The sequence below is a fragment of the Cynocephalus volans genome, chromosome 5, assembly GCF_027409185.1.
Source record: "Cynocephalus volans isolate mCynVol1 chromosome 5, mCynVol1.pri, whole genome shotgun sequence".
Lineage (NCBI taxonomy): Eukaryota > Metazoa > Chordata > Mammalia > Dermoptera > Cynocephalidae > Cynocephalus > Cynocephalus volans.
Window position 1 is genome coordinate 60,482,278 of NC_084464.1, and position 16,277 is coordinate 60,498,554.

Sequence of the window (16,277 nt, forward strand, 5' to 3'; positions counted from 1 at the left end):
GCAAACACTCTTAGACCTAAAGAAGGAGATAGGACCTAATACATTAATACTGGGTGATCTGAACACCCCTCTCTCAGTATGGGACAGGACTTGCAGGCAACAAGTCAACAAAGAGACACAGGATTTAATCTACACCCTAGACCAACTGGACTTGGCAGATATATACAGAACATTTCACCGAACAGTTAAAGGACACACTTTATTCTCATCATTACATTCTCCAGGATCAACCACATATTAGGTCACAAATCTAGTCTCAGCAAATTTTAAAAAATTGAAATCATTACAACAATCTTTTCAGATCACAATGGACTAAAACTGGAGATAAACAATAAGCAAATCACTGGAAGCTATACAAATACATGGAAAATAAATAAAAGGCTCCTGAATGACCTATAGGTCCAAGAGGAAATAAAACAGGAAATCAAAAAATTTCTAGAAAGCAATGAAAATAAAGATACATCATATCGAAACTTGTGGGATACTGCGAAAGCAGTACTAAGAGGCAAATTTATTGCAGTAAATGCTTATATCAAAAAAAAAAAAAAATGAAAAGAGTCCAAATAAATGACCTAATGTTACACCTTAAAGAACTTGAAAAACAACCACAATGTAAACATAAAGGCAGTAGATGGAAAGAAGTATTAAGATCAGAGCAGAACTAAATGAAATAGAGACCAAAAAAACAATAGAAAAGATCAGCAAAACTAAAAGTTGTTTTTTCAAGAAGATAGATAAAATAGACACACCATTAGCTAGATTAACAGAAAAATAAAAAATAAAAATAAAAGAGAGAGAGAGAGAGAGAGAGACCCAAATAACAAAAATCAGAAATGAAAAGGGTGGCATTACAACTGACACCACAGAAATACAAAGAATCATTAGAGACTATTATAAATAACTGTATGAAAACAAATTTGAAAATCTGGAAGATATGGATAAGTTTCTAGACACATATAAATTACCAAGACTGAACCAAGAAGAGATAGAAAACCTGAACAGATCAACAACAAGCAAGCAGATTGAAGTGGTAATTAGCAATCTTCTAACAAAAAAAAGTCCAGAACCGGATGGCTTTACAGCTGAATTCTATCAAACTTTTAAAGAGGAGTTAATACCAATTCTCATGAAACTGTTCCAAACAATTGAAACAGATGCTACTCTCCCAAACTCATTCTATGAGGCCAACACAACTCTGATAACAAAACCAGGTAAAGACACAATAAAAAAAGAAAATTACAGGCCAATATCCTTCATGAACCTTGATGCTAAAATCCTCAACAAAATGTTAGCAATTAGAACACAGTAAAATATTTAAAAAAATTATACACTATGATCAAGTGGGATTCATCCCAGGGATGCAAGGATGGTTCGACATATGAAAGTCCAATAAATATGTTATATCACATCAACAAGCTCAAGGACAAAGACCATATGATCATCTCAATAGATACTGAAAAAGCATCTGAAAAAATTCAACATTTCTTTATGATAAAGTCTCTCAACAAATTAGGTATAGAAGGAAAATATCTTAACACAATAAAAGCCATTTATGACAAACCCACTGCCAGTATTCTGGATGGGGAAAAATTGAAGGCCTTCCCCTTAAGGACAGGAAAAAGACAAGGATGTCCACTCTCACCACTTGTATTCAACATAGTACTGGAGTTACTAGCTAGAGCAATCAGGCAAGAGAAAGAAATAAAGGAAATCCAGATTGGAAAAGATGAAGTCAAACTTTCTCTATTTGCAGATGATATGATACTATATATAGAAAAACCTAAAAACTGTATCAAAAAACTCCTAGAGCTGGTTATAACTTCAGTAATGTTGCAGGATACAAAATAAATGCCCCAAATTAGTAGCGATTGTATACTCAAATAATGAATTATCAGAAGAAGAAATAACGTGAGCTCATTTACAACTGTCACCAAAAAAAAAAAAAAAAAAAACCTAAGGATCAATTCAACCAAGTAGATGAAAGACCCCTACAATGAGAATTACAAACCACTTCAGAAAGAAATTAAAGAAGACACAAAAAGATGGAAAGATATTCCATGCTCTTGGAATGGAAGAATTAACATTGTGAACATGTCTATACTACCCAAAGTGATCTACAGATTCAATGCATCACCATCAAAATACCAATGACATTCTTCACAGAAATGGAAAAAACAATTTTACCATTCATGTGGAAAAACAAAAGACCCCAAATAACCAAAGCAATCCTGAGCAAAAAAACAAAACAAACAAAAAAAACCCCCAAAGCTGGAGGCATAACTCTGCCTGACTTCAAATTAGACTACAAAGCTGTTGCAACCCAAACAGCATGGTACTGGTATAAAAATAGACAATCAGACCAGTGGAGTAGAATAGAGAACCCAGAAATCACTCCTCAGACTTATAGCCATCTGATATTAGACAAAGGCAACAAAAATCTACATTCGGGAAAAGATTGCTTCTTCAACAAGTGATGCTGGGAAAACTGGATATCCATATGCAGAAGAATGAAGCTAGTTATGCATCTCTCACCATACACTAAAATCAACTCTAAATGGATTAAAGACCTAGGTATAAGACCCAAAACTGTAAAATTACTAAGGGAAAATATAGGTGAAACATTTCAGTAGTTAGGTCTGGGCACATGCTTTATGAACATGATGAGTCCAAAAGCAGAAGCAGCAAAAGAAAAAATAAACAAATGGGACTATTTCAAACTAAAAAGTTTCTGCACAGCAAAAGAAACAATCAACAGAGTGAAAAGACAACCTACAGAGTGGGAGAAAATTTTTGCCAACTATGCATCTGGCAAGGGACTAATATCCAGAATATACATAGAACTCAAGCAATTAAACATTAAAAAAATAAATGACCCAATTAAAAAATGGGCAAAGGAACTGAATAGACATTTTTCAAAGGAAGACATATAAATGGCCAACAGATACATGAAAAAATGCTCAATATCACTAGTCATCAGGGAAAGGCAAATTAAAAGCACATTGAGATACCACCTCACCCCAGTTAGACTGGCTATTATCAAAAAGACAGTGAATAACAAATGCTGGCGAGGGTGTGGAGAGAAAGGAACACTACCACACTGTTGATGGGACTGTAAATCAGTACAACCACTTTGGAAAACAATTTGGAGGTTTCTCAAACAACTACAGATAGATCTTCCATATGATCCAATGATCACTCTTCTGGGTGTATATCCAGAGGAATGGAAATCGTCATGTCAAAGAGATACCTGCACTCCCATGTTTATTGCAGCTCTGTTTACAATAGCCAAGATATGGACCCAATCTAAATGTCCATCAATAGATGATTGGATAAGGAAACTGTGGTATATATACACAATGGAATACTACTCTGCCATAAATAAGAATGAAATAATCCCATTTGCAACAACATGGATGAACCTGGAGAAACTTATATTGAGTGAAACAAGCAAAGCACAGAGGGATAAATACTGCCTGTGCTCACTCATATGTGGGATCTAAGAGAGAAAGGAAGGCAGGAAAGAAAGACCACAGCAGTCCCATGATCCAACAGAGGGAGGGAACATTCCTATGGCTATAAATTGGAGTTGAGGTGAGAGCGGGAAGAGGAAAGCAGTTGGGGATAATGGGAAGGGGACAAAGGGTACAAAAGTAATTTCTGGTAATGGATATACCCCCAGTATGAATCTGGCCCCCACATCATGGACAGGTGGGGGGACAATCAGCTTTGTATCTCATGAATATTTGTAATAATAATAAAAAAAAAAGAGCTTCAGGGTCAACTCTGAGTCTTCCCTCATTCACCAAGTCCCGAAGAATGAATGAGACACAAAGATGAGTGCCTTATACATTCTTTATATCTTTCATAAGTTTAGTGCTATGCACAAAGCATACACTCAAAAAAGAGGTATGTTTTAAAAAAGTGTTTTTTTTTAACTTTACTGAATCTAGCCCCTCTGTCCCATCCCCAACAGTCAGTAACTTTATTTAATCCTACATTACTCTCCCCAAAACTATTCAACAGCCTACTGTTTGGCCTTCTTTTCATCAGTCCTTCCCTATTTCAAGCCATCCTCCAAGTGGTTACCAGTTTCCTTTCTAAAAGTAATGCCACTTCCTTACTAAAAAACCTTTGACAGTTCTCCATTACTCAAAAGATAAAGTTCACACTTCTGCTTTGACATCCACGACCCTCCATGATTGGGTCCAAATGACCTCTCCAACCTCATTTCACCACTCTCTACCATATATCATTTTTTTTTTTGGCAGCTAGCCGGTACAGGGATTGAACCCTGGATAACTTTGTGTTATCAGCACCATGCTCTAACCAACTGAGCTAATAGGCCAGCCTCTGCCATATTTTTTTAATGAGCTTTCATGTCCGCAAATATAGGCTGTTCCATTTGCCTGGAAAGCTAGCTACCACCTCCTCCTTCCCTCTTCCCTACTCCCCAACAACAGCAGCAACAGCACAACAAAATAAGGGAATAGTTAAGATATTCCAGCAAACAATATCTGAGGGAGTTTATTACCACTAGACCTACCCCATAAGAAATAATGAAGGGAGTCCTTCAAGATGAAAGAAGAAGGCACTAGTACCCATTGTGGCTATATTTGAAGATGGGGCCTCTAAGGAAATAACTAAATGAAGTCATAGGAGTTGGCCCTGTTCTAAAAGAATTAGTGCCCTTACAAGAAAATACACTAGAGAGATTTCATTCTTTCTCTCTCTGTCTCTCGCTCTCTTTCTCTCTCTCTCTCTCTCTCTCTCTCCATCCCTCCCTCCCTCTCCATTTATACACTGGGAAAAGACCATGATAGGACAGGGTGAGAAGGTGGCTGTCTACAATGCAGGAGGAGAGCCTTTACCAGAAACCAGCCATGCTCTGTAAGATCTCAACTTACAGGTTTCAGAATACAGGAAAGTAAATTTCTAATGTTTAATTCACCCAGCCTTTGGTATTTTGTTATGGCATCCATAACAGATTAATACAATGAGATGTGAAGAAATTGAAAATCTTGTGAATTGCATTTTGGGAATGTAAAATATTACAGCTGCTATGGAAAATAGTATGCCAGTTCCTCAAATAATTAGACATAGAATTGGCATGTGATTGTTCCAGCAACTCCTCCTTTGAATATATATATATATATATATATATATACTCAAAATAATTTAAAGCAGGAACTTGAACAGATATTTGAACACCAGTGTTCATGGCAGCATTATTCACATTATTCATAATGTGGAAACAACCCAAATGACCATTGATGGATGAATGGACAAACAAAAGGTGATTTACACATACAGTGGGATATTGCTCAGCCTGAAAAAAATTAAATTCTGGCACATGCTGCAACATGGATGAACACAAATTTAAGATGTTATGTTAAACAAAATAATGCATACATAAAAGGACAAAAATTGTATGATTCCAATTACATGAGGTACTTCGAGTAGTCAAATTCTTAGGGACAGAAAGTAGATTGGTGGTTGTCAGAGACTTGGGGGACGGAGGAATGGAGAACTATGTTTAATGGGTATAGAGTTTCAGTTTGGGAGGAAGAAAATATTCTAGTGATGGTCACATAATAATTTGAATGTACTTAATGCCACCGAATATTAATGCCACATAACTTAAAAATGGTTAAAATGGTAATGTTTTTACTGTGAATATTTGACTACAATAAAATAAAGCTGAAAATGAAGGATTCTCTAAGTTGTAAGGTACTACCACTTTTAATTTTTACAAATGCTACACATGCAATTTATGGATGGGATTGATATTTTATGATTTTGTGACTTCCCAGAAAATCAAATAAGAAGGAAACTAGGAGTCTAAGCACCTTCTGTAAGTCATATATTGAGGGAATCACATTTCTTTCTGTCCAAATTATAAAAGAAATTCAATAACAAATAGAGATTACAATAAATAAGTAGTCTGATTTTCAGTTGTGTCTTACCTTTTTTACACATATGCGTATAGTCACTTAACCAACTTGTATATTCTCTAGCATACAGATTACCTGAGTGTAATGGTCAGTTGTTATGTTGTCATCTGTTGATGTCCATATCCCATATTTGAAATGTTTAGACTCATTGTACCAGATTCCAATTATATGTGACCATGGGAAAGGATAAGATGTTAAATGCATATTTTCTCCACAAAAGGTATCTGAAAGGAGGGAATAAAGGTTAAAATTTCAGAAATATTATGCAAGGAGACTTTCCTCAGTTTTATTTTACAAGTGATTCACTGATCAGCTAGGCAATTTCCTAGGAGAGGAGGTAAACTCAGTGGTATACTTTCTGGCCATTTTCTTTGTCCTTGATGAATGTGCACTGGGTGCTCACATTTGGTGAGAAGTTGATGGTAGGAGATGATGAGCAAGCTTTGAAATCAGATCAGCCAACATTTCAGTGTCTGCCACTTCCAAGCTGATGGAGAAGGGTGGAACCAAATCAGAGAATCCTATGAGATGTAACAGGGTCCATGGCTTAAAAGCAGCCACACACAGGTATTCATCTTGCAAGGACCTTGAAATGAACAGTGTGGTTTATTTAGCCATCCACTCATGGTGCGAGCTCTTGATTGAACATGATATTTAAAAGTGATCTATCCTTTCTTGGGGCAGGAAAGACCCATGTTGCTAATTTGCTGCTCAAGAGCATTGGGCTAAGATTTCCAATAATATGTAGAATTGAAGTTACATTAGTATTTTAGATTATTTTGTAATAAAAAAAATTCTCATAAATGTTATCAATGGCTATTTGTGTAGGAAATGCTAATTTTTTTTGGGTTTTTTTTGGTTTTTGGAAACTAGCAGTGAATCACCTTATTTAAATGCCATAAGATAGGCTCATTTTTGAGCATCTAAATGTATTTTTATGGGCAGCTCAACGGAGTTGGCATATACCTCATTTCTCAACAGTATTAGTGTTGTAAGGCTAATGAAATCCTCATGGTGATATTGTGGGTAGCTGAGGTAACTACATAGATTGGAAACCTAGGTATTCTAGCTGCACTCAACTCTTCTGTAATACTGAGAGCTTTGATTCTTTTCTCCTGATGGTCAGAACTTGGAATCTGAAAATTTGAATATCCAGATTTGAAAAATTAATAATAATAGCACAGTACATTAGGCCACAATTCACTGCCATGTATGTGCAAGTGCAAATATAGATGGAATGACTTAACTCATTCTTGCCAGGTTACTAAGCAATCTCTGTTTGCTTTTTAAGTGTGAGTCATTTAAATATTTACTTACTGTTAAGCCTCCTCTCAAGTGGGTTGCTCTCTGACATATCACAATACCGTGAAAAGATTCTGGCATTTTGTTCAGCCTCTTTACTCCAACTCTATAGTGAAAAGACAAAACCAAGCATATGATCTAATTAACAGATACATGATAAGACTCTAGTTTATTGTTTCTAAAAATCCAAGACTTGTAGTATCTTCAATTACGTAAACTAAAAATTTATATAATGAGATTACTTTTAAATATTCTGGTAGGAAGAGGAAAACAAAAATTTCAATTTATTGTATTGGCCCTTGAATTCACAAATTCAAAATTCAGCAGAGGGAGAGAACATTCTATGGGCTACAAAGTGGAGTGGGGGGAAGGGAGGAAGGGGAGGGAGGTTGGGAATAATTGGGTGGGGGACACGGGGTACAAATGCAATTTGTGGTAATGGGTATACAGCCAATATGAGTCTGGCCCCCACATCATGGGCACAAGGGGCGACAATCAGCTTTGTATCTCATGAATATTCATAACCAATAAAAAAGATAAAAAAATTCAGTAATAACATTCAGATATAGCTTCTCTCACAGATGTAATAAACAATTTAAGTAAATGCTTCCAGGAAAACAGACCAGAGTTAGAAATTCAGCCCAGTAATTTATTAGCACTTTTACCTGGAACACACTATTTGTCTGTTTTGATCTCAGTTTTTTACAATTCATCACCAAAATTTTATTTAAAAGGTTTAATGAGATAATGCCTACAATACAACTGTGATGTGCTAAATTTATGCTACATGCTTAATAAGTAAATGAGAGCTGTAATTACAAGCAAGAAAAGAGTCACACATCTCCATCTAAAATTATGAATAATAACAGAACATAATAGCTAACATCACATGCCAGAATGTGTTACCAATTCTATATGCATTTTTTTCTAACTTTATCTTCACAACAACTCTGCAAGGGAGACAATATTATTATACAAATAAGTAAATAAGGTAACAGAAGCACAGGAGATTTTGAATAACTTTTACAGATCACACTACCAACAAGTGACAAAGAATTGGATTGCAGTTAGTCTGGTTCCACAGTGTGTGCTCTTAACTCTCAATATATGTCAGTTGCTCTGAGTTGAAACATTTTGTCATATACGACTTAGTAATATCTGTCCTCCAAGTAAAATAAACAGCAGAAACTCATATCTATCAGAAGGTCTGACACTCTGTGACAAATGATCTCCCTAACACTCTTTTATCCACACAGTCTGTACATCCACTTAAAAGACTATCCCTGTACCTACATAACACATTACCAACAAAAGTTGTAGAGTTTATTTTTACTATAGTCTTTTATGTAAATCATTCTGCTACTCTTTAGAGTCATGTTTGGATGACATGGATTTTCAATATTTTTTATGGCATGGAAAGAAATTTAACTATTATATGTGTATGCTGACATCTTGTGGTAGTTCCCTAGAATTATCCGTCAGGTTGATGAATTTACTAAGCCAAGAGATGGATTAAATAACACACTAGCCTGGCACTGAGTAAAAACATGGATGTGCAGTTTTGAATGTTTCATGTAAGAAAAGATGTGATTTAGTCACGGCTATGTCTATAACTGAAGGAGCAGAGATGGCACTACAATCTGGTCAGAGTGTAGGATCTCCAAAAGTGGGAATACCATTTTACTCATGAGTAGAGAAACCTTGCCTTTATTCCCAGGTTACCAAATGCTCATAATTGAAACTTCTCTGGCTAAATCCTAGCTGACTGCTTGCAGGGTATGCTGTGGTGTACTACTACGCAGGTCCTGTTCTGTCCCGAAGACTTATTACCCCATCAGCTGGGAGTCCGGCCCACAGACAGCCCTACTGTCTGCCCTCTCTACAAATTGCCCTCACCCATGGACATACTCCCTTCCCTGGGGAAGACCACTTCCAAGAGCTAGTAGATATAAATGCCAGTCCCCTTCTTGCCACCTTAGGACAACTCAGAGGGACCTTCCTAGTTTTAAAGCTTCCCATGAGATAAGCTGAGGCTTGTGTTATGGCTACATCATAGCCCAGTTTCTCCCTGTGCTTAATCCTGCTTCTCTCCCTATCTCCACAGGTAGCTGTAAATCTGGAGATTGTTCCCCAATAAGTATCCTGTATGCTAATCTCCATCTCAGAGTCTGTTTATCTTATCAAGGGAAACTACCTGCGACATTCATCATTTTTAAGAGAAATTTGTCTGTCAGAATAACCGTCCAGAGCGTGCACTAATTCTAACCCTTGCTTCTCTAGGCCAATCCAGGGTTCAAGAAAGCATGCTGAGCTTGCCCATAAAACTGAATGCTGCAGCTGGATAATAACATGAGGCCTATCACTTCACATACCTGAGACTTCCCTAAATTTGTCTTGTGGCAGAGCGTACATTTATCACAGAAAGACAATTTCTTGAACATTTTGTGGATGCAATGAAACTGATAAATAGATTTGTCAATATTTGTTTACCTGGAATCATCAACTGGCTTAGAATCTGGACATCTTAATGTTCAGATGAATGTCTTAGCCTCTAGGCTACTGCCCAGTGAAGACAGCGATGAAATGCCTGGATAACTTGTTAATCAAAGGTTGCTGCATATATTAGCAGCATCAGAAACAGCTGGGAGATTGTAGTTGTCTCCATATCCGACCTCCTGAATCAGGATACCACAATATGGGGCCCAGGAAGCTGTGCTTTATCAAATTCTTCAGGTGGTTCTTAAGAAAAGTGAAATTTGAGAAGCACTTTCCTAGGGAATATAAGAATGAAGCTAGACTGTGTCAAATGGAATTGTTGCTCTATCATTTACTGTGATTGTTGGTAAACTACCTCCTCTGAACCTGTTTCTTCTTCTGTTATGTCCTAGGTTGGTAGTGATGATCAAACTTGTAGTATATTGAAAGTTCATAGAACTTAATACAAACTCAGTACACACCAATACCATTATTGCTGTTGCTGTTGTTTGATCTTACCATTTTCAGCATGTTGCTGGCTGAGGGAACTACTCCTCTCCTGAGGGTGTTGTGAAGATTGACAATTTCTTCTTGTACAGCTGGCAGTTCAGTGACAATTTTGTTATATAGTTTTTCTGGTTTTTCCTGTTGCCAGAAAATTATTAATTAGTGTTCATGTATAAAATGGAATTTGTTACATATATTATTTGCAGACTTATAGACAATGTGAATATATAGCTTATATTGAATAAACAGTGATCTGCAGCATTTTTGAATTTATGAAATCTCAGTATATTAGATTGCATTTCTTCAGTGCTGGTTTTGAGGATTTCTGAGTATCATGCTGACATTAAACTAGTGTCCAGAATAGCACACTGGTTATTCTGTGATTAGGGGGGTTTTCAAATTTATGATTCATATTTTAGGGCATATTGAAGCACTTTTTACTGGATAATATAAACCACAGTGGAAGATTTCTTGAAATCACATCTTTTACTGACTGATTTCCCTTTCTTGGCTCATTCTCCACCCAACCCCACCTCCCAGTGAGTATTCTGTTTGCTTCCCAAATGAAACACTTGCATTTGAATTCTAGTCTAATGGTATATGTCTGGGAGAACCCAGACTAAGAGACTTATTATTAACTACAAAGCCTCAAGAATTATCAACTCAGATTCTGTACCTTCTTATAATCCATATGAGAAAGCACCAATGTTTGTAAGTATACGTATAGAAAGTATAAAATAGAATTTAAACTCAGTCTACAATTAGAATTAGTGGCTCTTCTTTTAATTTGTTTATCTTTTATCCTGCAACTAAGAAGAAAAATACATGGTCAAAATATTTTAGGTTAGCATTAATTGCTATAAAGAGTATTTTCTTTGTATGTGTGTGATACACCACATGTACTTCATACATCTTTTTTAAATGGCCAAACTAATATAATATAATTTAAGTTATATCTGTTTCTTTCTCAGCTACCACAAGACTATCAGGACAGTTTATGAATGGATAGGATCCATAACCATATCTTGCTCAAATGTAGAAGTAGTTATTGTCATTTATTTTGTATCAACAGTTTTAGAGTATTGGGAGAGGGAATAGATACAGAATCCAGAAAACCCCTCTCCCAACCCTCTGATGTCTTAGGGCCTTGACATCTTCCTCCTTTAAACCTCTCCTCCAATCCTCTTTAGCTCTCCACTTTGATGGTCACCAACTATATCTCATGATCATCCCCAAATAACGTATCTCCCAGATCACACAGTCAAGCATTTCCTTGCCTGACCATGATTTTCTCTTTTTCCAAGTTGCCAAGGTCAACCACTGTGCTGTTCTTCAATATAATCTAAGCTTCTGACTCACTCTCTATGGTCTCTACTACCCCTCTCTTGTCTTGTCTTTCTTCTCTATATTCTGTTATTTCAACAACTCTCTTCCTACAGTACTGAATCCTTTGTCTGGCCACTCTCTCTTCCCAAATACCTCACCTAGGAACATCCCGACTTTGGATGAGAGCAACAGTTCTTCTGTCTAGACCGTCAGCTGAACATTGCCAGAAAAATACTCCACAAAATGACAAATATTGGTATAATCCAAAGTCAGTATGACTGATCTCAAATTGTCTCTTAATTCTGCTTCTTAATTCTACTCAGCTATCTGGTCAACTCTGTCTTTCTCCACAAGATTATTGCAGAACATTGGCACTTTCCTCTATTTACATCTACGTTTTCTCCCTGGATTGAAACATCCTACTTCCTTAAGGAAAGAAAAGCTATCAGACAGCAGCTGCTGCAATGTCTCTTGCCCAGTCCATCAATCTACCTGTGTCTGTCCTCATTCTTTCCTCCTTTTTTGTGGTACTAGAGAATGGGTCATTCTTTCTAAGGCTCAACTTTCCACCAGAGTTATTCAGTCCATTTTCTTCTACCTTTCTCCAAATCTCACACTACTCACTTTCTTTCCATTTTGTTTATCTTCAGCCATTCTTTCTCCTTGGTCCTTCTCAATGGTATTTATTCATAATTATGATGCCTGTATCTTAAAACTAACACACAAGCACCTCTTTATTTACCTCACTTTCTTGTTAGCCTATTTTTCTATATCTCTATTTACCTACCCTATCAAAATTCTTGAAAAGGTTGCTAATCCTGGCTGTTTACAATTGCCCGTCCTCTAAGTAATATAGCTTTGCATTCACCCTTCCTCCTTCCATTATTCCACTAAAACAGTCATTCTGTATAAGAGGTGATTCCACACATGGTCCCTTTAGGCATTAGGCAATGTCTGGAGAAATTTTTGGTTGCCATTATGGAGGGAGAGTACTTGTGCCATTTTTTGGGTAGAGATCAGAGATGCTGCTGCTAAACTTCCTATCAAGACCACAGCAGCCCCCACAACACAGAATTATCCCATACGAAATATCAATAGCACTGAGATTAAGAAACCCTATATTGAAACAGCTCCTATTAAGATCACTGACAACTCAATTTGTATATCCAATATTGTTTTAATATCATTATCCTACTTGGTGTACTGGCAGCTGATTCCTTTGACTAAGCTTTCAATGTAGAAATACTCTTTCTCTTGGTGTAAGAAACAACACAGTCTCTTCCTTTTTCTCTTACCTCTCAGACTTCTCCTTTTTTACCTGGATGGACTGTGGCTATTGCTTGGCCTTCTACTGTCCTCCCAGAATTCACTAATGCATTATTAACTCTACATTCTCTCTTGCCCCCCTACCCATTCTTTTCCTAATTTGTTCTCCAGTCATCAACCAGAGTAAGAATTCCAAAACACAGACACAATACAGTCACTTTTCTGTTGAAAGTCTTCAACAGTTTACAGTTCTTAGAAATACGAACTAAATCTTTAACAAGGTCTTTGAAGATCCAGCTTATTTCTCAGCCTCTATGATATGCTCCCCTACTTTTCTCTGCTTTGGTCACAATGATTTTCTTTTTTTTATCCCAATGTGCCAGTTTCCATCCTGCTTTAGAATACTTGCCTATGCCTGTCCCTCTGTTAGCATACCCTTTCAGCTTGCAAGGCCAACTGCTTCTTCAGATTTCAGGTACACCATGTCCTCAGAGAAGCCTCTAATTATCTCAGCAAGATCAGGCCAGCCTGCTCCCTGATCACAACTCCTATACTTTTCCTTCAAAGGACTTTTTGTGTAACATCTACCAGATTCTCATGAAAAACTATATATTTCAATAGTAAAGCAACTTCTGATTGACACTAGAGGAATAAAGTAAGATTCATGCCTAGTGATCAGTCTGTTTTCTTTCTACCTGGAATCTATAAAAAGAAAGCATAATTATTTTTGTTGGGCAAATTGGATTAAGTTATTATTTACTTTAACTGAGATTCAGGTATAAAGTTTATTTAGTAAATTTGTGTTTGGGCTTTATTTGTCTTACCTTCTTGTTTTAATTTAAAATTTTCAAGCCTTAATTTTATGAGCAAACTGTAGATAAAATTATATGCAAATGATCCAGTAATCTCTGGTTATAGAACATATACATGTTGTTTTATCAATGCTCTCCACTCTTTTATATATATTTTCTGGATTCTTGGTCAGTAAGTCGATCAGGTTTTGGTTTCCTTAAATGGGAGAAGTTCTACCTATTTACACTATGCTCCAGGCTTTTAACTCATTATTTATATTATACTGATCCTTTTTTTTTTACATGGCAATTTGGGCCAGGCTTTCTCCCAGAACTTGGGCTAAGTGGCCTAGACAGCCTAGTACTAGATCTTGAAGGCAAATGTAGTTTTTGCACTGTTGGCCTTTCTTCCTTTCCTCTGAAATGGTAGCTATGCTTTTTCAGGTTGGCTTTTTCTTATTGTAAAGTAAAAATATCACCTTTCTGCATTGGGAGAGTGAAACAGGCAGAGAATCAGAGGGAAGGAAGGCAAAGTCTTCTTCATAACTCTACTTCCAGCTTACTAGCAGATTATTGGGTATTGGACAAGAGGTTCACCTGGTCTCTCTTTGGGGAAGAAGGTGGTTGATAGGATCCAAACACCTAACCATCACCCAATAGCCTATTGCAGGTGGATTTTTTTCTTTCATCAGTACAATTAAGAGCCTTCCATGGTTGACTTCTCATACCTGGCCTAAGAAAATATAAAAACCGCTCACTTTCTACACCAAAGCTATTGACATCAGCTCATCATAAAGGTATTTTTGACGAATTTAATATCATTGAGATTATTTAAAGTTGAATATTAGTGGCTGATTATAAAATATTAGGGACCTACTCCTTATTATACCACTGAGTGTTTTGTTTCCGTTTTGTGATTATTGAAGTTCTTGTTTTTAATAAGTAGTGAGATTCATGCCTCACATGTTGATTCCATTGCTAACAGCCCCTCACACTTCCCTGTTTGTTGTTGGCATCTTTTCATTTTATATTTAATATTATGTGTTAAATTCTCATTATAGTCACAAGTCATGTAGCTAAATTGGGATATTAATAAAATATTTACCTTGTCTGGGAATAAAAACAACAGTGTTTGATTTTATTTTGTTTTGTTTTTCCCATTAACTCATGTAAAATTCATAGATAGGTTATAAAGAAGTAGTTCCTTCCCTACATTCTGAGGGTGTCTTTTTTTCTTTTCTTTTTTTTGGGTATTATCCAGAGAGACTATAATGAAATAAACATGGGGTCATAAAGCTAAACAGATTAAGTATAGTTTCAGGCTCTGCCACTTCCTAGTTACTTCACATTGGCCATATGACTTAATATACTTATTCTTTGGTTCTCTCTTTCATAATATGATGTTAAAAACAGTAGTCGTTTAATAGGGCTATTGTGAGAACCAGGTGAATAATGGGTCCAGCATCGTCACAACAGTGACTATAACATAGTAAGTTATATGAAAGGGTTTAGCTCTTGCTATGGTCAAATGTGTCCCCCCAAAGTTCATGTATTGGAATCTTAATCCCCACTGTAACAGTGTTAAGAGGGTGGAAAATCCAATTAAGGTATTTGAAAAACGGGACCTTAAGATTCGATTTTGAGAACTGTGCCCTTATGAATGGATTGGTCCATTTATGGAGGAATGGGTGAGGTTCTGATGGCTTTGTAAGGAGAGTGAGTGAGCAGGTTAGCTCTCTTGCTCAGCTCATTCTTGCCATGTGACACCTTCATTGCCATGGGACCCTGTGGAAGAGCTCCTACTAAGAAGAATGTCCTCACCAGAAGTGCCTTCTGGACTGTGGACTTCCCCACCTCTGAAGTGTAAGAGATAGATTTTGTTTTCTTATAAATTACCCAGTTTCAGGCATTCTGTTGTAAGCAACAAAAATGGACTGATACAGCTCTTATCTCTGTCCAGAAAGTAATTACAAAACATATAATCCCCCATACTTTTCGGGCCAAAACAGGTCGGAAGCCAGCAGTAGCAGCAGCCAAAAACAAGAAGTACTTCATTGCCATCCCTGTAAAGAAAAGTTACACAGTTTTAGATTGTTCTTAACTCATGGGATAATGTTTTGTAATAAACTTATTTTGAAACGCTTTTCAATGTATTTACATTTTCTACAAAAGAGAACTGTAGGGTAAGAGAAAAGATTAATATGTTAGTCACTGGGATTCAGAGAGGAAAACAGAACTGTGAGTGGAAGAATAACAGACTCCGAAAGATGTAAATGTATTAATCTCTGGAACCTTTGAATATGTTGTATTGTGTGGCAAAAGAGAATTAAGATAGCAGATGGAATTCAAATTGCTAATTAGCTGATGTTAAAGTAGGGAGGTTATCTTGGATTATCTGGGTGGGCCCAATATAATCACGAAGGGTACTTGTGGGATCACATACCCTCACCCCAAGATTTACAATAAAGTGGTAACACAGATAATGAAATACGCATCCCATTCCTTCCTTAAAATAAAAAGAAGCTTCTGAAATACCTGTACAGTAGGTTGATATAGGCCCACACATTGCTATTTACGCCTGGATGCATACTACATGTACACATGCATACATATGCATATGTATACTTTATATATCATCTATCTCTATTTACCATATACG

General features: G+C 36.5%; 1 protein-coding gene across 1 annotated transcript in view; it reads right to left on the reverse strand.

The window, feature by feature from the left end:
* CRISP1 (cysteine rich secretory protein 1) overlaps positions 1-15,679 on the reverse strand; it is a 32,942-nt gene extending 17,263 nt beyond the window's left edge. Inside the window, exons 1-4 of the mRNA XM_063098403.1 lie at positions 15,611-15,679; positions 10,248-10,373; positions 7,269-7,359; positions 6,027-6,175 (exon numbers count right to left, since the gene is read on the reverse strand). Coding sequence (XP_062954473.1) covers positions 6,027-6,175; positions 7,269-7,359; positions 10,248-10,373; positions 15,611-15,679 — 435 coding nt within the window. The remainder of the gene's footprint in view (positions 1-6,026; positions 6,176-7,268; positions 7,360-10,247; positions 10,374-15,610) is intronic.
* Between the last annotated feature and the right edge of the window lie 598 nt (positions 15,680-16,277).